Source organism: Lytechinus variegatus, chromosome 9 (genome assembly GCF_018143015.1).
Source record: "Lytechinus variegatus isolate NC3 chromosome 9, Lvar_3.0, whole genome shotgun sequence".
Taxonomy (NCBI): domain Eukaryota; kingdom Metazoa; phylum Echinodermata; class Echinoidea; order Temnopleuroida; family Toxopneustidae; genus Lytechinus; species Lytechinus variegatus.
The window spans coordinates 16,396,392-16,415,498 of NC_054748.1; the positions used below are offsets into that span (position 1 = coordinate 16,396,392).

The 19,107-nt window shown below is 36.4% G+C and overlaps 2 protein-coding genes across 2 annotated transcripts; one reads left to right on the forward strand and one right to left on the reverse strand.

Annotated features, from left to right (window-relative positions):
- Positions 1-443: 443 nt before the first annotated feature.
- LOC121421418 lies at positions 444-9,803 on the forward strand. The gene is made up of 3 exons (XM_041616113.1): positions 444-509; positions 7,543-7,832; positions 8,938-9,803. The coding sequence occupies exons 1-3, from the start codon at positions 475-477 to the stop codon at positions 9,786-9,788; spliced, it is 1,176 nt and encodes a 391-aa protein (XP_041472047.1). The 5' UTR covers positions 444-474; the 3' UTR covers positions 9,789-9,803.
- A 5,236-nt stretch (positions 9,804-15,039) lies between these two features.
- On the reverse strand, positions 15,040-16,372 carry LOC121421847 (muscarinic acetylcholine receptor gar-3-like). The gene has a single exon (XM_041616648.1). The coding sequence runs from the start codon at positions 16,318-16,320 to the stop codon at positions 15,040-15,042; it is 1,281 nt and encodes a 426-aa protein (XP_041472582.1). The 5' UTR covers positions 16,321-16,372.
- Positions 16,373-19,107: the final 2,735 nt, after the last annotated feature.

Genomic DNA, 19,107 nt, shown 5'->3' on the forward strand with positions numbered 1-19,107 from the left:
TATTTCGTTTTCGGATTGACGAACCTTATTTCGTTTTCGGATTAACGAACCTTATTTCGTTTTCGGATTAACGAACCTTATTTCGTTTTCGGATTAACGAACCTTCGGAATTACGAACCTTATTTCGTTTTCGGATTGACGAACCTTCGGAATTACGAACCTCATTTCTTTTTCGGATTAACGAACCTTCGGAATTACGAACCTTATTTCGTTTTCGGATTAACGAACCTTCGGAATTACGAACCTTATTTCGTTTTCGGATTGACGAACCTTCGGAATTACGAACCTTCGGATTGACGAACCTTCGGAATAACCGAACCTTCGGAATTACGAAGCTTCGGAATTACGAATGTATGCACCGCGGTCAATGGGGGAACCGAACATATATAGTATATTGTTTAATAATTTCTATGATTTCTTTATCTCTTTCCTTTAATATTCATCATTGTGTTTAGAGCCCGTTAACTTTGAAACATGGCTTCGTCTTCACCAATGCCACAGTGGGAGAGGTATGTATATTTTATGTAAATTTTTCATTCGTTTACTGATGATGTTAATAACATGTACAAAAACACCTAAAATAATGATATTGATGAAAATACAGTAATAATGATAACAATAATTGATTGATTGATTGATTGATTGATTGATTGATTGAGCATTTATTCCATTCTCATAAAAACATATTTACACAATTATTACAAACAATGCATATATATATAAAAAATAATAATAATAACAATAAAGATAATAAAACAACCTTAATTCCGGGCCTTCATCATAATCATAATAATATGTATCAATATCGGATGAAATCTTACGTTATTCCTATTTCGATCAGTAACTACTAATAATACATAATTGCAGTAATCATGAATATACATTGATTACCTATTTCAGTTTTAAGATCCCCTTTTGCTCTAACACATTTTGTAACGAGGAAAGCACAATACGGTTGTATTTTTTATGTTTAAAAAATTTGCGAATGTTTAAAAATATTGGAGACGTGATCTCATTATGGTTACGACAGCATGCATGCTTTTCTTTTATCAAAATAACACCAAATCCGCATTTCATGGTTAGTTTTTGCTGGTAGGTTTTTACTTTTTTCTATTTATCCAAGCATGTGGACCTGCAATACAAGTCATATTTTTTTTAAACCCGGCGTGCTCTTTTACAAATCACTCAATGGTATCAAGTTTCACATGGAAGCTGACCATGGGTTATTACAACATTTGATACCTTTGCAGATACTCAATACTGGGCCCCATCTTACAAAGAATTCCCATTGATCCAATCAATCACAACTATGGAAAGCCAGCAACATCAACATCTTTATGCATGTTTTTTTTCAAAATATTTTCTAACTACGATGTATATTCATACATTCATTGTTTTCTTGAAAATCCAGTTTGCTTCTCTTTGTTTACAAAGGACATTGTTCAAATTTCTTGTAGAAAATATTCATTATGACAATGATGGATTTCCATAGAATTGAGATTGATCGGATTAGATCTAACTCTATGTAAGACGGGACCAATGCATACAACGATTTATAATTTATGTCATACCGAGGTTTTTACCTGACTAATAGAAAGCACGAATGCCTGTGAGCAAGCAACCAGGGGACCGACGGCTTAAGGTCCTCTCCGAGGGACCTGGTAATGAGGATAAATGCCTTACCAAAGGGCACTAGCGCGCCACTTGGGAATCGAACCCGGGTCACCGGAATCCGAAACCCCCGCTCGACCGACTGAGCTATCGCGCCTCCATTGCATTATGCACTATTAAATGTATTTTGCTTGATTTACCAAAGGGGCTGGGAGTTATTAAATTACATATTAAATGACTCAATTTTTATTACGGTCTTAGGGGGTACTCCACCATGCTCTGTCGGTGTGTGCTGTTGAATTTGTCCGGATGTGGAAGGGAATATTGGTGACGTCATACTTCGGTGCCAAAAAGATAATGTATATGAAAAAAATTCCTCCCCATATCACCCACAACATAATTACAATATATAAATTGACCAAATATAACTTGCGTTTATGAGCTATAAAAATAAAAATAATGCTGTAAACTAGCGATTTAATTGTTTTGGAGTATTATGTGCAATCAATACGGAGGTCACACTTATTTTCTTTATTACATCTTTGTATGTATACCATCTTTTTTCTGTTTAGTCATCCCCCACCCTCTCAATTGCTTTAGCTCTTGTTTTTCTTCTTCTTCTTCTTCAACAGTAGCTTTCCATTACAATTTCATGTTTTTCAACTGTTTTTTTTTCAACTCCTGGTAATTACGGTAATTACAGTAATGTACTGTATTTTATATACTATTTTGTTATTGTACTCTATGTTATATATGGTAGCCCTATTCGTTCTGTTTACTCAAATTTGTCCTGGGTGCTCTTCCATATACGTTTATATTTATTCCCTTTTTTACGATTTAAATTAATTGATGACTTACTTCTACCATCATTGTTTTCAATATTCGTTAAAATGTACCCAACATCATTGTGGACGATTTGTAGGTGTTCGAGCTCAGTCTTGCTTTAGCATAGAATGGCAACGATAAAATTTGATTATACTAAAAGTTAATCACAATAGTTGTCAATCTTTGTGGAAAACACCTCCAATGTGTATGATACGGAAGTATTTGTAGTCATTCTAATAGATTCCCAACATTACATATGAAGTAATTAGATTATTCTTACAATGATTTTCAATATTATTATACGTATTCCACAGGTCGGACGATTCATAAGTATTTTAATAGTCAGTGATGTCAGTCTTTAATATTTCAGGAGTAAAATGTCAACATTAAATGCAATAATTCAAGTACTATTCATAATAATTTACATATTAAAAAAAAATCCCGGGCCAATATGGACCATTTCTCAGTATTGGGTATCGATCCACTAAAATCGGGCTGGATTGGGGTTGAGTTTGCCGACTTGGAAACTAAAGCATGAAGAATATTGAGTAGAACAGTGTACTAAATTGTGACGGATTCGTCCCTTGGCCGACTCGGTGGCTTCTTGGTTGGTTGCTCGGGGAGTGAAAAAGTAAATTCGTAAACATGTGAACTTTGATGCACACAGCCAGATCTGTTTTGGTTAGTCAAACGCTAATGTGAAGTATATAGAATGGGTGTTTCCGTATTGGGAATGAGCTTTTTTTTTTCTAGTTGCTGTCTTTGAAAAGGAAGAGAGAGAGAGTAAGAAAAGAAAAATAATTTTAGTATCATGGTGGGAATGATACCGCTAACAACACTCGTTTGAATTTCCATCAACACCGAAAGATTATAGCTTTAATGCTGTATATAATTATGTAACAGATCGTATGCGTGGTTTTCTCTCTCTTTCTCTCTCTCTCTCTCTTTCAATTTACTTCTATCTTCTTTTCCTTTCCACCATGAAAAGCAGAATTTTTTATTGGAATGCTTACCTACAATGTGCTCACTATTTTTTTTTTTTCTCTCATCATGCTCACTGTGATGGTACTGTATAACATAATTGTTAAGTTCATTCAGTCAAGATTATTACAAGATTTAATTGCAAATGATATTGATCTTTGTATACATGTATAGGGCATAGGCTGAAAGCCACAGCTGATTTAGCTGCCATCTACAGAGGAAAATCTACACGTATGCTTATCGTTGTAGTTATATGTGCTTAAATTTTCCGTTCAAATTCATGTTCTGTTTATTCGTTCTATGTGGCCTTCTGCAGCTGTTGCCTGAAGTTTCTTTGGTGCTCCTTATTTGTTTAACCTCAATTGATTATGTAGTCTTGCTTCACCTGGAAATATTAATTTTTCAGTCTTGTTTTACTTGGCATGAGTAGTTTTCCATTTAGTGATGTCAGTGACTTTGATTTGAACCTTCTTTTTCAATTACAGCAAAATGCTGGCAGTTTTTCGATTTCTGACGAACAATATGAACAAAATATTTCTGACACTATGAACAACGTAGAAGAATTTGAATATACTTTTGATGTCAATGACAAATCCTTTGTTAAATCTCAATACTACACCCAGAACCAATTTGTCAACAATTTAAAGTCAGCTGGAAAGAATGACTTGAACCTTTTGCATCTTAACATCCGCAGTGCAAATAAAAATTTCGAACAACTGAGCTTATTATTAGATAATACTAAAGTAGATTCTTTTGTTATTGGCCTGACCGAAACCTGGTTTACGGATGCTCCTCACACTATACATTCCTTGTCTCAGCATAACCTTATATTTAATAATAGAGTAAATAGGCGAGGTGGTGGAGTAGCACTGTACGTTCCAATACACCTGCATTACATTGTACTTCATGACTTAAATCTGATGAATGAAACGATGGAGACGGTTTTTATCGAAATAACATTATCCAAAAGAAAAAACGTAGTTATAGGTACAGTTTATCGTCCACCTTCTTCCGATCATAATACGTTTCTAAATGAATTACAACAACTGCTTTCTAATCCTTTGCTTCAAAATAAACATTGCTTTTTGATGGGCGATTTTAATGTTGACCTCTTAAAATGCAGAGAGGATAATTTCTCTCAAGATTTTCTAAACACTTTATTATCATTTTCATTTATTCCGTTGATTACCAGACCCACTAGATTTTCTTCTCATTCAGGAACTTTAATTGACAATATTTTTTCAAACGTTGAGAGAGAAATTGATTCTGGTGTCATTCTGTCTGACATCTCTGACCATTTTCTTATTTTCGCTAGGATACTATCTCTCTTTGATAACAACTCGTACTCTTCTCATGTAAAAATGGTTAGGAAAATTACCCCTGAAAAGATTGCCAAACTCAAGGATAAGCTAAGTTCACTCAAATGGAACGAAGTATTAGTTACAAACGATGTTAACGAATCATATGATAATTTCATGACTATCCTTCTCGATTCTTTTAATGAATGTATCCCTCTTGTAAAATATAAACCAAACAACAAACGGACACCACGAAACCCCTGGGTTAGTAAATCACTTTTAAGATCTATCAATAGAAAAAATAACCTTTATTACAAGTATCGTGCAAACCCGTCAGATGCTGCTCGTGAAAAATACGTCAAATATAAAAACACCTTGACAACTCTTTTGAGATCTGAAAAAAAGAAATTTTATTGTTCTAAATTTGCAGCGAGTTCAAATAATATAAAAGATACATGGAAAGTAATCAATGATGTCTTAAATAAGAAAAAAGATCGCAATACTATAAAACATGTGAAGATCAACAATTCAGTTATTGATGATAATTTTGATATAGCTATGAACTTTAATAATTATTTCTCAGGCATTGGTCCAAATCTTGCCAACGAAATACCACACACAGATAAAACCTTTGAATGCTTTCTAAAGAACCAAAACCCACATTCACTATTTTTTATTCCAACCGATGCTAATGAAATCATAAAGATAGTAAAAGAACTTAAAAGTAAAAAAAGTCCAGGCTATGATGAAATAAGTAATGACTTGTTAAAAGATATCATTAACGAAATTGTTATTCCTTTAGAACACGTCATGAATTTATCTCTTGTTAATGGTATAGTTCCCGACCGAATGAAAATTGCGAAGGTAGTTCCTATCTACAAAAAGGGAGATCCGTCCGATATAAGTAATTATAGACCTATATCTCTCTTATCTTCTATTTCCAAAGTCTTAGAAAAAATTATATACAATCGTACAATAAAATTTGTGAGGAGTTTTGGTCTTTTATCAGAATCACAATTTGGCTTTAGGCAAAAGCATTCAACAACACATGCAATCTTATATTTCATTAATCATATAGCGACTGCTGTTGACGACCACCTTCACACTCTTGGTATCTTTCTGGACCTCTCCAAGGCCTTTGACACCATTGACCATGAAATCTTATTGTCTAAACTATCACATTATGGAATTAGGGGGAAGGCCTTGGAGTGGTACAGAAGTTATCTTACTGGAAGAAAACAGTTTGTCTCCATAAACAATTCTAATTCCGATTATAATGACATGATTTGCGGAGTACCCCAGGGTTCGCTTTTGGGGCCATTATTATTCATTCTATATATCAACGATTTTCAGGATTCATCAAAGGCCTTGTCTTTCATATTATATGCAGATGACACCAGTGTTTTCTTTTCACATAAAAATCCTGATACTCTTGTAAACATATTAAATACTGAACTCAGATGTATTCATGAATGGATCTGTTGTAACAAACTTTCTTTAAATGTTGCAAAGACCCAGTGCATGCTTTTTAGTAATTCAATCACAGCTCTACCCAGGAACGTCTTTCTTAATAATATTTTAATCGATATTGTCGATTCAACGAAATTTCTTGGTCTATATACATGATATATAGATAACAAATTTTCATGGAAGCCGCACATTACGTATTTATCAAAAATTTATCTAGAAATGTTGGCGTCATAAACAAACTAAAAACTTTTTTGCCTCCAAACGTTTTATCAAATTTGTATAATACCCTTATTCTTTCTTACTTAAATTATGGGATATTAGCTTGGGGCAGTTCCTCTAGAAATCAGTTGGATAGACTACTACTTACACAGAAAAGAATAATGAGAATCATTTGTCATAAACACAGATTAGCTCACTCAGATCAATTGTTCTTCTCCAATAAAGTTTTAAAAATACAGGATTTGTACTCTCTTCGCCTGGGCTGCTTTATGTTTCAGTTAAACCAAGGAGAGCTGCCAACTTCCTTAAGTTTACTGTTTTTAAGAAACGAGATTTTGCACAGCTACCCCACCAGATTATCGTCATCTTTCCATCTTCCGAAGCTCAGAACTTTTTACAAACAGAAGACTATTGTTTATACTGGTCCCCATTTTTGGAATTCTCTAGATGAATCTTTAAAACTGACACCAAGCTTATTTTCGTTCAAACATAAGCTTAAGACTACACTGATAAATAACTATAATGTTACACTATGATTTTCCTGCAGGAGGCTGTTCATTGTCCCATGTTTGTGCTTGAGTTGTTCTGATGTACTTGTCCCGTTTAGTGTAGTCTTGTATCGTCCCGTCTAGTTTGTATCTTTTTATACCATTTTCATTAATTAATGATACTGTAATATTATTTTGGGGAACCTGAATTACAAGCTCCGCTTTCCAAGGTTTCCCCCACAATATACAGCTAGCATTTAAGTTAAAACTGAACTTTCTAAAATTCAATTATACATTATATCTGTGTACTGGACCTTTGTGAACTATTTCAATATTTCTAATTGTTAATTTATTCTATACTCATATTTCTGTTGTAAAATAATTATCTTTGCTGTTATTGTGGAAATAAACGAAATGAAATGAAATGAAAAATAGGCCTATATACGAACATTATATTTAAAATGATTCACTTATTCCAGTCACAATGGTTTCCAATATTTGCTGGAATGATACCCCAAGTCTTTAGGGCTCAAGTGTTTAAGACCAGTCTTGCTTCTGTAGAGAATGGCAGCCTTAAAAATGAACTCGTGTCAACGATATATAGTACTTTAACAAATGATTTTCAATATTTGTTCATTTTATTTCATAAGCTCTCAAGACCCAAATGACGATGATCTCAGGGACCTTGAGTTGGTGGAACTAGCGTCTAAGCTGTACCCTGAGGATTATTATAAGCTGGGACTGAGACTAGGTTTCCAAGACTCCAAACTCAGCCACTTTAAACATGACAATCCGAACAACATTGAGGGCGCACTGACAACGATGCTGATACGTTGGCGAAAGAATCAGAGCGGGAAACCTGCCGCAATCAGAAAACGACTAGCAGACGCTTTCAAACACGTACAACGCGTTGATCTGTCCCAGGAAGTTTATATACAAGGTATAAGGACCTCAATCAGTATGTGCTCTCTCTTGATATGATTACAATTAAAAGGGATATTCCATTTTATCCAAGGCGAATGGATATGATGGCGTCCCCTAAGGCTATGCAGTCGTCCCTGCTTCACATAGGTTTGTAGAAAACCTGGCCCAGCTGCCCGTTGCAGATAGCGTTTCATTAAAACGAAACTTAAAAATAACATAAATTTAAACAAAGAAGCAATTCCTAAATGCGCTGTTTTAATTGATTGAAAACCAAATGTGTTTGACTTTTAGATATGCGTTTGATTGCAACTGTTTCTGTAACAAGCCATGTACCATTAACATAATGTTCATCTGGGGCCCGTTTCATACAGGACTTGCAGCTGTTGTAACTTTGTCATAATGGCAACTACCATGGTAACAGGGATCAGCAGCCAATCAGAATCAAGGTTACCATGGTAGTTGCCATAATGGCAAAGTTACAACAGTTGCAAGTTCTTTATGAGACGGGCCCCAGATTACTCCTAGCAGGCGCGTATCCAGCATGAGATCCTTAAAAGCATTTCATGGGCCCAATTGTCTGGGGACGATAGTGACTCTATTATGCTTGTGCATGGGCCCATACATTGCTTTGCAATAGTTGATGCTGGATGCGCTAGTGACTCCAAGTCAAACTCACTTCTATTCTGTATCCGATATCTCGATTGGGTCGAGATTCATCAAAAGTAGATGTTGACGTAGGCCAACCACCATATAGACACCCGGTTAAAAAAAGATACCACATCCACCCAAGCATAGAATACAAACTAACTTTTTATTTTTTTTTTCCGATAAATGCATTTCTGGATTTAACTGTCAAATTATATTTGAATCTGTTAATGCACAAGATAGCTATAAAAAATAATGAGGGTCATTATCGACTGTCTTATTTGCATGTAACTGACTGGTTCATATAACTAGTAAAACTTTAACATGTCATAATTTTCTTATTTTATATCCGATTTTCATTTTTACATTTTCAGCGTTATATACTTGTCGGATATTTCTCTGTTGATTAAATAAACATTTTTCTTGGGTGCCGGTGGACTTGACTTGAAATGATCTCATTTTTACTCTTTTCACAGAGGATGTTCTCGAGGAATTTAAAGATATCAATTTGACCGACAGTACCGATGGTGGCATCGCTGAATGGCACTTGGTAAAAACAATTGATCTTCCAACCGATAAAGCAGAGTGGTTCAAAGCATGTTTGGCGTTACCCGGGAACTGCGTGGCTGTTGGATACAGATCCGGCGGCATCGATATCATCAACATCGACACTGAAAAGCGGGAAAGGATTCTAGACCACCTGAAAATCAGAAGCCTCACGCGGTTGAGCGATGGGACCTTGGTGATCTGCAACGACGACGTGAAGTCGGTCAAGATATATACATGCAAATACCGCGGAAGGCAGTCGGTGGCCAGGCCCTTGTACGCACTGCGGATTTCTGGTACTCACCGATCGCTGAGCATCGACCCACAGGATAACATATACATCGGACTACGTGGATTTAAAGAAATCGAGGTGGTGGACCCTGTTAGTGGGGCACGAACCAGGACCATTAAAACGGCCGTGGATCCGTGGAGCATCGCCTTGATGCAGACAGGCAACATAGCCGTCACCAACTCGTTGAGAGGAAACGAAGACGCAGTCAGTGTCCTTGATCCTGGCGGGGACATCGTCAGTAGGATGCCAGGGGTGAAGGACGCCAGACAGTTCATCACAGTCGATTCGCGGGATAGCATATACGTGGCGATCAAGACAAAGAACGGGCAGGTTAAAATTAGAAAGTATACTGGCCATGCAGTTGAGGTCGTCACCGAGGGCTTGGACTCGGTTACTAAGCCACGTGAATGGATTCAACTGACATGTATATCCCCAACTCAACTTGTGATGTGTGACGCTAAATCAATGTTTGTATTTCAAAAGTACTGATGGCGACTATACAGTGAATTCAACAAAAAGAAAACAAAACTTCACGTAATTTGTCACAACTTCACAAGTGCATTTTAATGACATCAATTTAATGACTTTCGTGGTTAACATTATAGCACACAGCAAATGCATTGAAAATGTAAGCCAAATCACAATAAAAGCTTGGGAGGACTTTGTCGAAAATTGGTGAATTGGGACAGCTGCTCGTCCTGAGATTCGGAGCAGAGAAAATGCAAATATGTCATCTGTCCAGAGTCACAGACGAGAGTACTGTGTTAATACCCCGATTTTCGACCAAGACTTCTTTTTGATGGAAGGGTTTTGGTCAATAGATGTTCTACGTTCCAGAAAGCGTCTCCGTAGTGGCTGCGCAAACTCTTTATTTACAGCGCTGTACACAAACAGCATCTGGGGCCTGTAGGAGAAAGAGTTGCATTTAAATACATTTCAAGCAATCAAATGTAGGCCTAAGTCCAAAATGCACGCATCTGGTTGGTTGGGAATCAATTTGCATTTGATTTTTAGAGTTACATTTAATTACAACTCTGTTTGCAACTGGCCGCTGATGATGTTTCATATCAGTGCGAGCTTTTGATTTAAATAATGGAGTTAATAAGATGAAAGATATGCATGTTTGAATTGCAGTGATCAAGTCAAGCATCATACATGCAGTCTTTGGAATTCAATTACTAGTGGGCTGGGACCCGGGGGCCGTTTCATAAAGCTGTTCGTAAGTTAAGAGCGACTTTAAGAACGACTGGTGATCCTATCTTACGCGCTAAACCATCGCCAATGTATATACCATGTACCACAAGAAAGGATCACCAGTCGTTCTTAAAGTCGTTCTTAACTTACGAACAGCTTTATGAAACACCACTCTGGGGGTGTTTCACAAAGATTTAAGTATGACTTAGAGTCGCACTTAAATACCGGGTTGCGTACGGTATGAAAGGCTTGACCGCATTGGTCAGATCCTGTCATGAGGACGCGCACTACTGCGTATCTATCAATAAGATCGCGCGTTGCATATCTTGTACGCGTCGGCATTTAAGTCCGACTTAAGTCATACTTAAATCTTTGTGAATCACCCCCCAGAAATATTAGGGATTTTCCGTTCAGCGATGTACGGATGATTCATAAAATGGGTAAATGTATTGTTCCCATCATGACAAAGAACAACGAAAAGGTCTTTGTCGAGAATTAATTAAGAGCACTTTCCTCAAGCGTTAAACTAATGGTTTGATTTAACAATTTTCGACAAAGTTATCGTTGTTTTCCAAACGTAGCTCGGAATTGAAACGATCGTTAAGAAGAACCGGAAGTTTACTCAAAATTGCATCGTTATATCGTCTCAACATTTCTCACTATTCCAAATTGCATTTTATGGTGAATATAACTGTTAAGGTATGTAAGTATTTACAAGTACGATTAAACTATGATGTGCTTTACATCATTTCATGCTACCGTGTCATTAAGACTTGTCAAAATACCAAAACCCCATTGTCTATGACAAATGAATTACCAGCCAATTAAAATTAAAGGATTTCAGATCATGTTTGAAGATCAGGTCCCAGATATCAGAATGGGAGAATTTTATATTTTAGCTAATAAAATACAAAAGAGAGAATGGTACGTGTCGTCATTGGTTTTCTTCATTTGCATACGACCTGTCTTGTGCTAATCACTGATTTGAGAAGATTTAACCTAACTTTCAAATTTCATAATTTCTCATTTGACGTCCCATTTCGTTTGAAAATTATCGCATCGTAAAAATTCATTTTATCTTGGTTACTTGGCCACGAAATTTAGCTTTTATCATTCGTCGGCATGCAGTGGCCTCCGCTATACAGTCAGATTTTTTTTTTAAATCGATTTTTTTTCTGCGTTCACAATATATTGTCAAAAATATTTACATTGCTTGCAATATACAGAATAATAAATGATGTATACAATATAATCATGATATATAATCAGCAAAAAAATGGTATGAGCATTTTTTTTTTGTTACGAATGCAAGCTTCCGTGTTTAATATAATCTTAAAATTACCATATTGCCATTCATACAAACATTAAAATACATCAATTAATCGTCTTAAATGTTCAAATGAATAAAAATTGTGCAATTAAATATCACACATATTTACCAAAATGGGAATTGTTAAATATGCCTTTCAGAATATATATAATGTGCGTATTACATTGAGCCACTAATATTTTTATTTGGTTACTTCTAAAATTAAGTAATTTGATAGCATTATGTGTGTGCTATAATCTGGAAACTAGTGATCAATATATATGTTGTATATGATGATCACATTGATGATACTAATTCGTCCAATCTTGATAATGCAGAAAATTATGAATTTTTACATGAATGTGAATAGTGAATATAAAATATTGTCAAAAATTATTTACAGAGCACATAATTCAATCTTGAATTATCTAATGAAAGCGGTAAACGAGAAATCTTCTTACCAATCAATAGTTGTGGTTAATTTTCTCAAATTCATATTATACAATTAATGCACATTTATGAGTGTGTTATGACGATGCAGCACACTCGAGGGTATTTACAATTATGCGAAAGCAAGAGGCGCTTGCGCCGAGTGCTTTTGCATAATATTGTGAATGCCCGAGAGTTGCTCGCATCGTCACTAACATCACGAATCTTAAAATGTGCATTAATTGTTTTATAAAACGGGTCGGCAAAAAGAATTTTTCATGGAAATCTTGTTCAAATCCCTCCAACTTGTGTACGATCGCACAGACGAAGAGATCACAAGACTATCAATTATGACATCACAGGCGTATCTACTATGCGCGCCTAAGTAAGCGCATCAAAATCCTAGCCAGCCTCTTTTACTGAACGCGTATCAGTTTTTACGTGCTATTGGAACTAATGCTGCACAAAAATTGCATAGTGCTGCACAAAAAATGCACAGTGCTGCACGAAAAATGCACGACTGGAAGGTTGCGCATAATTAAAGCATGAACACGTGACTTGAATACGCACTCACCATTGGCTACATCCTTGAACCCGTTTTATAAATAGAAATGTAGCATATCGGAATCGTTTTTAACGTCCCTGTAGTAACAACCACAAAAATTGGGTCAAGAAAGTAATATCTAGAAATGTTTTGAAGTAATAAATTATAGATGTTTGCGTTGTTGTCTTTCCATAGTTGCGATTAATTTTTATTATTATTACTATTTTATTTGGCATTCAAAAGACAAAGAATACAAACAGATCAAAGACAAGATCAATCAAACTTGTACATGATAGAGAAAATAAGACCTGGATGAGAGTTGGAGAGGCTGCCTGGGTATGGAAAAGGCTAACTTAATAGCCATAACCCACAGGTCTTCCTCCCCAAACCTCCCAACCCCATCCAGGTCATAACAGTAGTGGTGAAAATAAAAATAAGATGAAGATATTTAGAATCGGCAAAATGCAATGGTCATTCATGTGACTTTGTCACCTCAAGTCAACCCCCACAATACTTCCCCAATCATATCATTATGTATCTACAAGCATTAGAATGATAAGCATCAAACATTAAAGCAATCGTAAATTTAAAATTGCAAATAATACTGCATCTACCATAAATAATGGGATATAGGACAATAAGAAAACCATATAAGAGTGATCAAATGACATGATGTTGAGGCTGAATTAGGCCGGATTAAATTTAGTGTATAAATTATGAATAAACTTGCTCTTTAGTTGAAATTGGTCAATGGGGAAAATAATAAATTAAACATAGATAGGATTATAACATTATTAATAGGATCAATGTTTGTGAGACCATGGACCTATCACAAATATCGTAAGAGGTCCATGGTGAGACGAAGCCGTGTCTATCTTTAAAGGACAAGTCCACCCCAACAAAAACTTGATTTAAATAAAAAGAGAAAAATTCAACAAGCATAACACTGAAAATTTCATCAAAATCGGATGTAAAATAAGAAAGTTATGACATTTTGAATTTTCGCTTCATTTCATAAAATGTTATATGAACAAGCCAGTTATATCCAAAATGAGAGAGTCGATGAAGTTGTCATTGTCATGTGAAATGAAGTTTCATTCCTCCCTGAACACGTGGAATTCCATTATTTTAACATTTTGTGCTTCAGGCAAGGAGGTCCTAATCATCAAATTCGTAAAAAATGAAAAATTGTATAATTCAAACAATAAAAAAAAGAAATAGTGAGTGAGTGACATCATCGACTCTCTCATTTGAATGTAACTGGCTCGTTCATATAACTATTTTGTTAAAAATAAGCAAAACTTTGAAATGTCATAACTTTCTTATTTTACATCCGATTTTGATGAAATCTTCAGCATTGTGTATGTCTGATTTTTCTCTTTTGATTCAAATCAACATTTTTCTGAAGTGGACTTGACCTTTAAGAACATCTTTACGACCTGTTACGTAATTAGCATGCTCTTCAATAAATCCCGTGCCCCGTCTTACAAAGAGTTGCGATTGATCCAATCAACCGAAACTATGTCTATGTCTACGTTTAAAATACATTTTTGTTCAAAAGATTTTCTAGATATGTATCTTCGTACATTCACTGTTTTCTTGTCAATTCAGTATATGCTTCTCTAAGTTTTCAAAGGACATTTTGCAAATTTCCTAAAGAAAAAAAATGATATAGATGGATTTCCATATACTTGAGGTTGATCGGATCAATTGTAACTGTTTGTAAGACGGGGCCTATGATACAACTGTGGAGTGCCTGGAGACTACGTGGATTAATGTTAAGCTATTATGGCTTTTTCACACAGCGACGTATGAGAGATTCAAGAAGATAAAAATATATATTGTAAAAAGCCTTTCATGACAAAAAACAAAGAAGCCTTTGTCGAATATTGGTGAATCAAACAGCAATTCATTAATTGAATGTAGACAAACGACATATTAAAGGGCCGCGGAAATGGCCAAAACCGTGTACAAAAACGTTTAAATGACCATCGGAATGTGATTTTTTGCACGGTCAGCCACAACCCCCCTCCCACTTTCAAAACCGTTCTGCGATCCCTGATAATTGCAATTTTTCGTCAGCTCTGAAACTGCTACTCTGGTTCACCAACTTTCGATAAAGACCTCCCAGCTGCTTTTATTTGTCGGGTATCTTTACTTACTCTTTTCTTGAATCCTACCTACGTCACAGAGCGAAATCTCCCTAGTCTCTCGATTAGGTACACCCTTCGGCTACAATCATGTTAAAGAAGAGGTTACACCGGTCAAATCTTTTGACGACGGATGATCTTGACGATGGTGTGTCGAAACAAGGGCTGGGCCATGGCGTACGCCATTGGGTTGACGAGGCTGTTACTGAAAGCAACCCAGCGTGTGATCTCTGACAGCCTGACTTTATTCTTGATGTAGTGGTAGAATTCTGGGAAGAAGGCGTACATGGTGACGGTCACGGCGGTTGGTAACCAGGTCACGATAAAGACAAAGACAATGAATGTCAGGGTCCGCATCGCTTTCTGTCCCTCGGCTCTTGATTCTCGTTGTGGTTTGTTTAAAATTTGGTTCTTCGATGCCGCCAACCTTTTGCCAACACGTGGCACAACTGCCGGTAGGACATTTCTAGGTTTGGCATCTTCAGTTCCTTTGTCGTTGTCGATTATGCCTCTGGATGATTCGGACTTCTCGACGTTGTTGGACATGCCTGGTAGTGCAAATATCTGATCAATAGCTGTCAACCCTTCTTCTAAACTGACTTCAGTTGCAGTGCTCGATTGTTCGTCCGTACATACGGAACCAGTAACCGAACTCTCCTTTTCATTGGTCTTTCTCTTTTTCATAAATTTCATGAGATGCTTACTGCCTATGTTCTTGACCCGGAAGTATATTCTTATGTACAAGCCAGTCATGATGACGAATGGCAAGCCGAATCGGAGGGCAAACATGAACAAGCTAGACGTGTATGTGAGGGAATAGTTGGGTCTGGAGAAACCGGAGGATGTTACAAGGTTGTTTGGTTGGATAAAGTCCCACGCCGTGGACATCATCATCCAGAGGCCAAAGGATGACACCCAGGTAAAGACATTCACTGCTGTAGCCTTGCGGATACTCTTCTTCTGGTAGTGCTGAATGGGATAGAAGGTCGCAATGTACCTGTCTATGCAGATCGTCACAACGCCACAAACGGACACACCCAGAATAGAATTCTGGAACCCCATGAAGAAAATACTCGCCACCTTGCCGAAGGGCCATCCGTCAAAAAGGTGAATCATTGACCGGATAGGCATGCAGAGGAATCCGACGGCGAAGTCCGCAATGGTCATGTTCAGGATAAAGTAGTTGGTGTACGTCCGCAGTTTCCTTTCGACATAAAATGCAGCCAGTATCAAGGAATTGGTCAGGACGGTTGATGCAGCCAGCAACACGAGGATTAAGAAGGTGGCGCTGAAAACAGGTCTGTTGGCTTCTTTGGGGGTTGTGTCTGTTTCGTAAAATACATCAATGACCTCCGTCGAGTCAGTCGTCCAGATTGAAGCGTTGAAGGTTTCCATGTCGGCACTAACTGTTAGATCAAGCAGAAAAAAAACGATGTGCAACCACGGCTTGTACCATATATTCATGTCACCTTCATTAATGAAGGGGAATCTTCAACGTGCAATGAAAATTGTAGGCTTACGCCTTACAAGAGTAGAATCAGAATGTTGTGCTCACACGACGGTTTGCCTGAACACAGAATTTTGAAGGATCTGCTGTAGGAATATACTAATTGTTGTATCAGTATTAAAGGTCCACAACCGACCTTACAAGCGACCGCCGGGAACGCCTGGTTTTGACAGAGTGCAGGGGAAGGGGATTTTTCTTCCATTCGGATGCTCATTTCAGCCAGGTTTGAATGGTTTTTGAAAAATATTATGAATCAATTGAGTTTAAAAGAATTAAATGGACATTTTTATTTAAGGCGCCGTACATTCATATTCATATCACTGCCTTTACACATTTTGGTTTGAAACATATACCTTTCCCTGGTCAAGCAATTCAGCTGGGCCCATGACATTACAGTCATTGCAATCTCCCCCCCCCCCCCCTCTAAAAAGAAAAGATCTATCGGGTAACCAAAAGAATCATTATCATACTTCTGATAGCCGCTGATAGGTTAACCATGAATTATATGAATACTCGAGCTAGAATTAATATGGAGAGCCGTTGAGAGGAATAAAATATAAACTTTTAAAGCATACTTTTGTAAAGCATTACATAACCCCAAAATGATTAGTGGTATAAAATACTTGAAATGTTAACCACATCGAAACGTGTTTGTTCGAACTGATAAATTGTATCTACAGCAACTTAAAGGCAAATATTTTACTAAAAATTCTGGGCTATTTAGATCCATTTTTATGAAGATACTGAGCAAGTCATAAAAGGATGCTGTTAAAGGCACACAGCGTCCTTGTCGCATTTGAATCTTTACATTTGGTCCTTAAAGTCAAATTATGGAAATTAGGTTAGCTTGATATGATGATACACATTTACTTGTTAAGTCGGGTAGCTATATACCTCAGATTTCATTTGCATATAGTGCAATTTGCAAAGTAAAATTTAAAACTTGTCACTATATGCTATTCAGTGTCCACCAAATGATACATTTCCCTATGCTACATATAGACACTGTGAATACTTTAACATTTTTAAACTATATCTGAGGTATTTAGCTACCTGACTTAACAAGTAAATGTACATATTGTTTCAGGTTTTGGTCAGTTTAACTGCAACTATTTGACTTTTAGGAACAAATGTAAATATCCCTATGCTACACGGACATGGTGTCCAGCGTTATACACTGTTTTGCTTAATAACTTAATGAAAAGTTAAGCTAAATGGCCAAAAAGTTCGAGTAAAATGTATGGTCTTAAACTCTCAATACAAATAATGTAAAGCCTACAAACAATAAGTATATTGAGTTATAATAATATAATATAGGGTATTTATATTGCGCACATATCCACCTTGTTAGGTGCTCAAGGCGCTCCTATATTACCCGGCTAAGCTAGGCGTTCATAGCGCACGCAGCTTTTTAAGGAATTACTTCCTACCGGTACCCATTTACCTCACTTGGGTTGCGTGCAGTACATTGTGGATCAGTTACTTGCTGAAGGAAATTACGCCATGGCTGGGATTCGAACCCGCGACCCTCTGTTTCAAAGTCCGAAGACTAATCCACTGGGCCACAACGCTCCAGTTATGCTGAAATGTCACCATTTGTGTCCGAATTTCATGGAAAGACCTACATGTTTTCTCTGTCTTTGTCGGCTACAACGTATATACTTTTCGAAACAGAACGAAACACGCATCAAAATCCGAATATATTGTAAGACCAAGCGCTCGTTCCTTTCTCAGCCCCCCCCCCCCCCATTCTGCATCTGCACTTTTAATCTCACATTAAAATAAATTATTAAATATATATAATTTGTAATGGTTTTCCAAGGTTGCCACACTGACTGGCTATGCTTATAGTGGCTACCCCTACAACCTTCTGATTTTTTTTATTGAAAATACATTCATGTTCACATGTTTTATTGTTAAATGTTTTGTTATGTACTATGTATTTTCTTTGTTGTTCTGTATTTGAAAAAGTTGCAGAATCAATAAATTAAATGGAATGAGAAATATGCCATACGGCTGTTCGTAAGTCAATCGTCAAGTCATATACTGTGCGAACTGTTTTGGAACTACGTAGTCATTTCTTCCTTTAAAATAAGATACCACTAGTCCGATCAGTTGTACCTTGCTGACTATATTTTTTAAGTTGTTTTACTTATATAATTGGTATTGCAGTGACAATTGCGCCCCATCATTAGTCAAACAAAATATAATTTATCTTTCAGCAATAATCCCGCAAGAATATTAGATAATCACTAAATCATTTGCAATGTTCATGGAATTCAATTTTGTATGCATAGTTTGTAAAGTAAAAAAAAACAAGAATCAAATAAGATCAATAAAAATTTGAATTATTGTCAAGATACCAATTTAAAAATATATCACCACTGTCCGTTTGAATGGAGATAAAAACTAAAGAGTGTTCAGTAGAATTAATACCAAATCCTAGCATCGATTATACAAGTTTAAACGCTGAAAACATCGTATTTCAGATATTTATCGTAACTAGAGTAAAATGCCAACTTACCTGCGTAGGCTTAGCTTTATATCGATGTATAAACTTCAAAATTGTTAAAACGCAATGAGATACAGGCTACACCAGAAGGACTGTTGCGCTATTGAATGTGGAAAGCAGTTCTCCAAGCCATCTGCACCTCCAACATCATCTTATATACAGT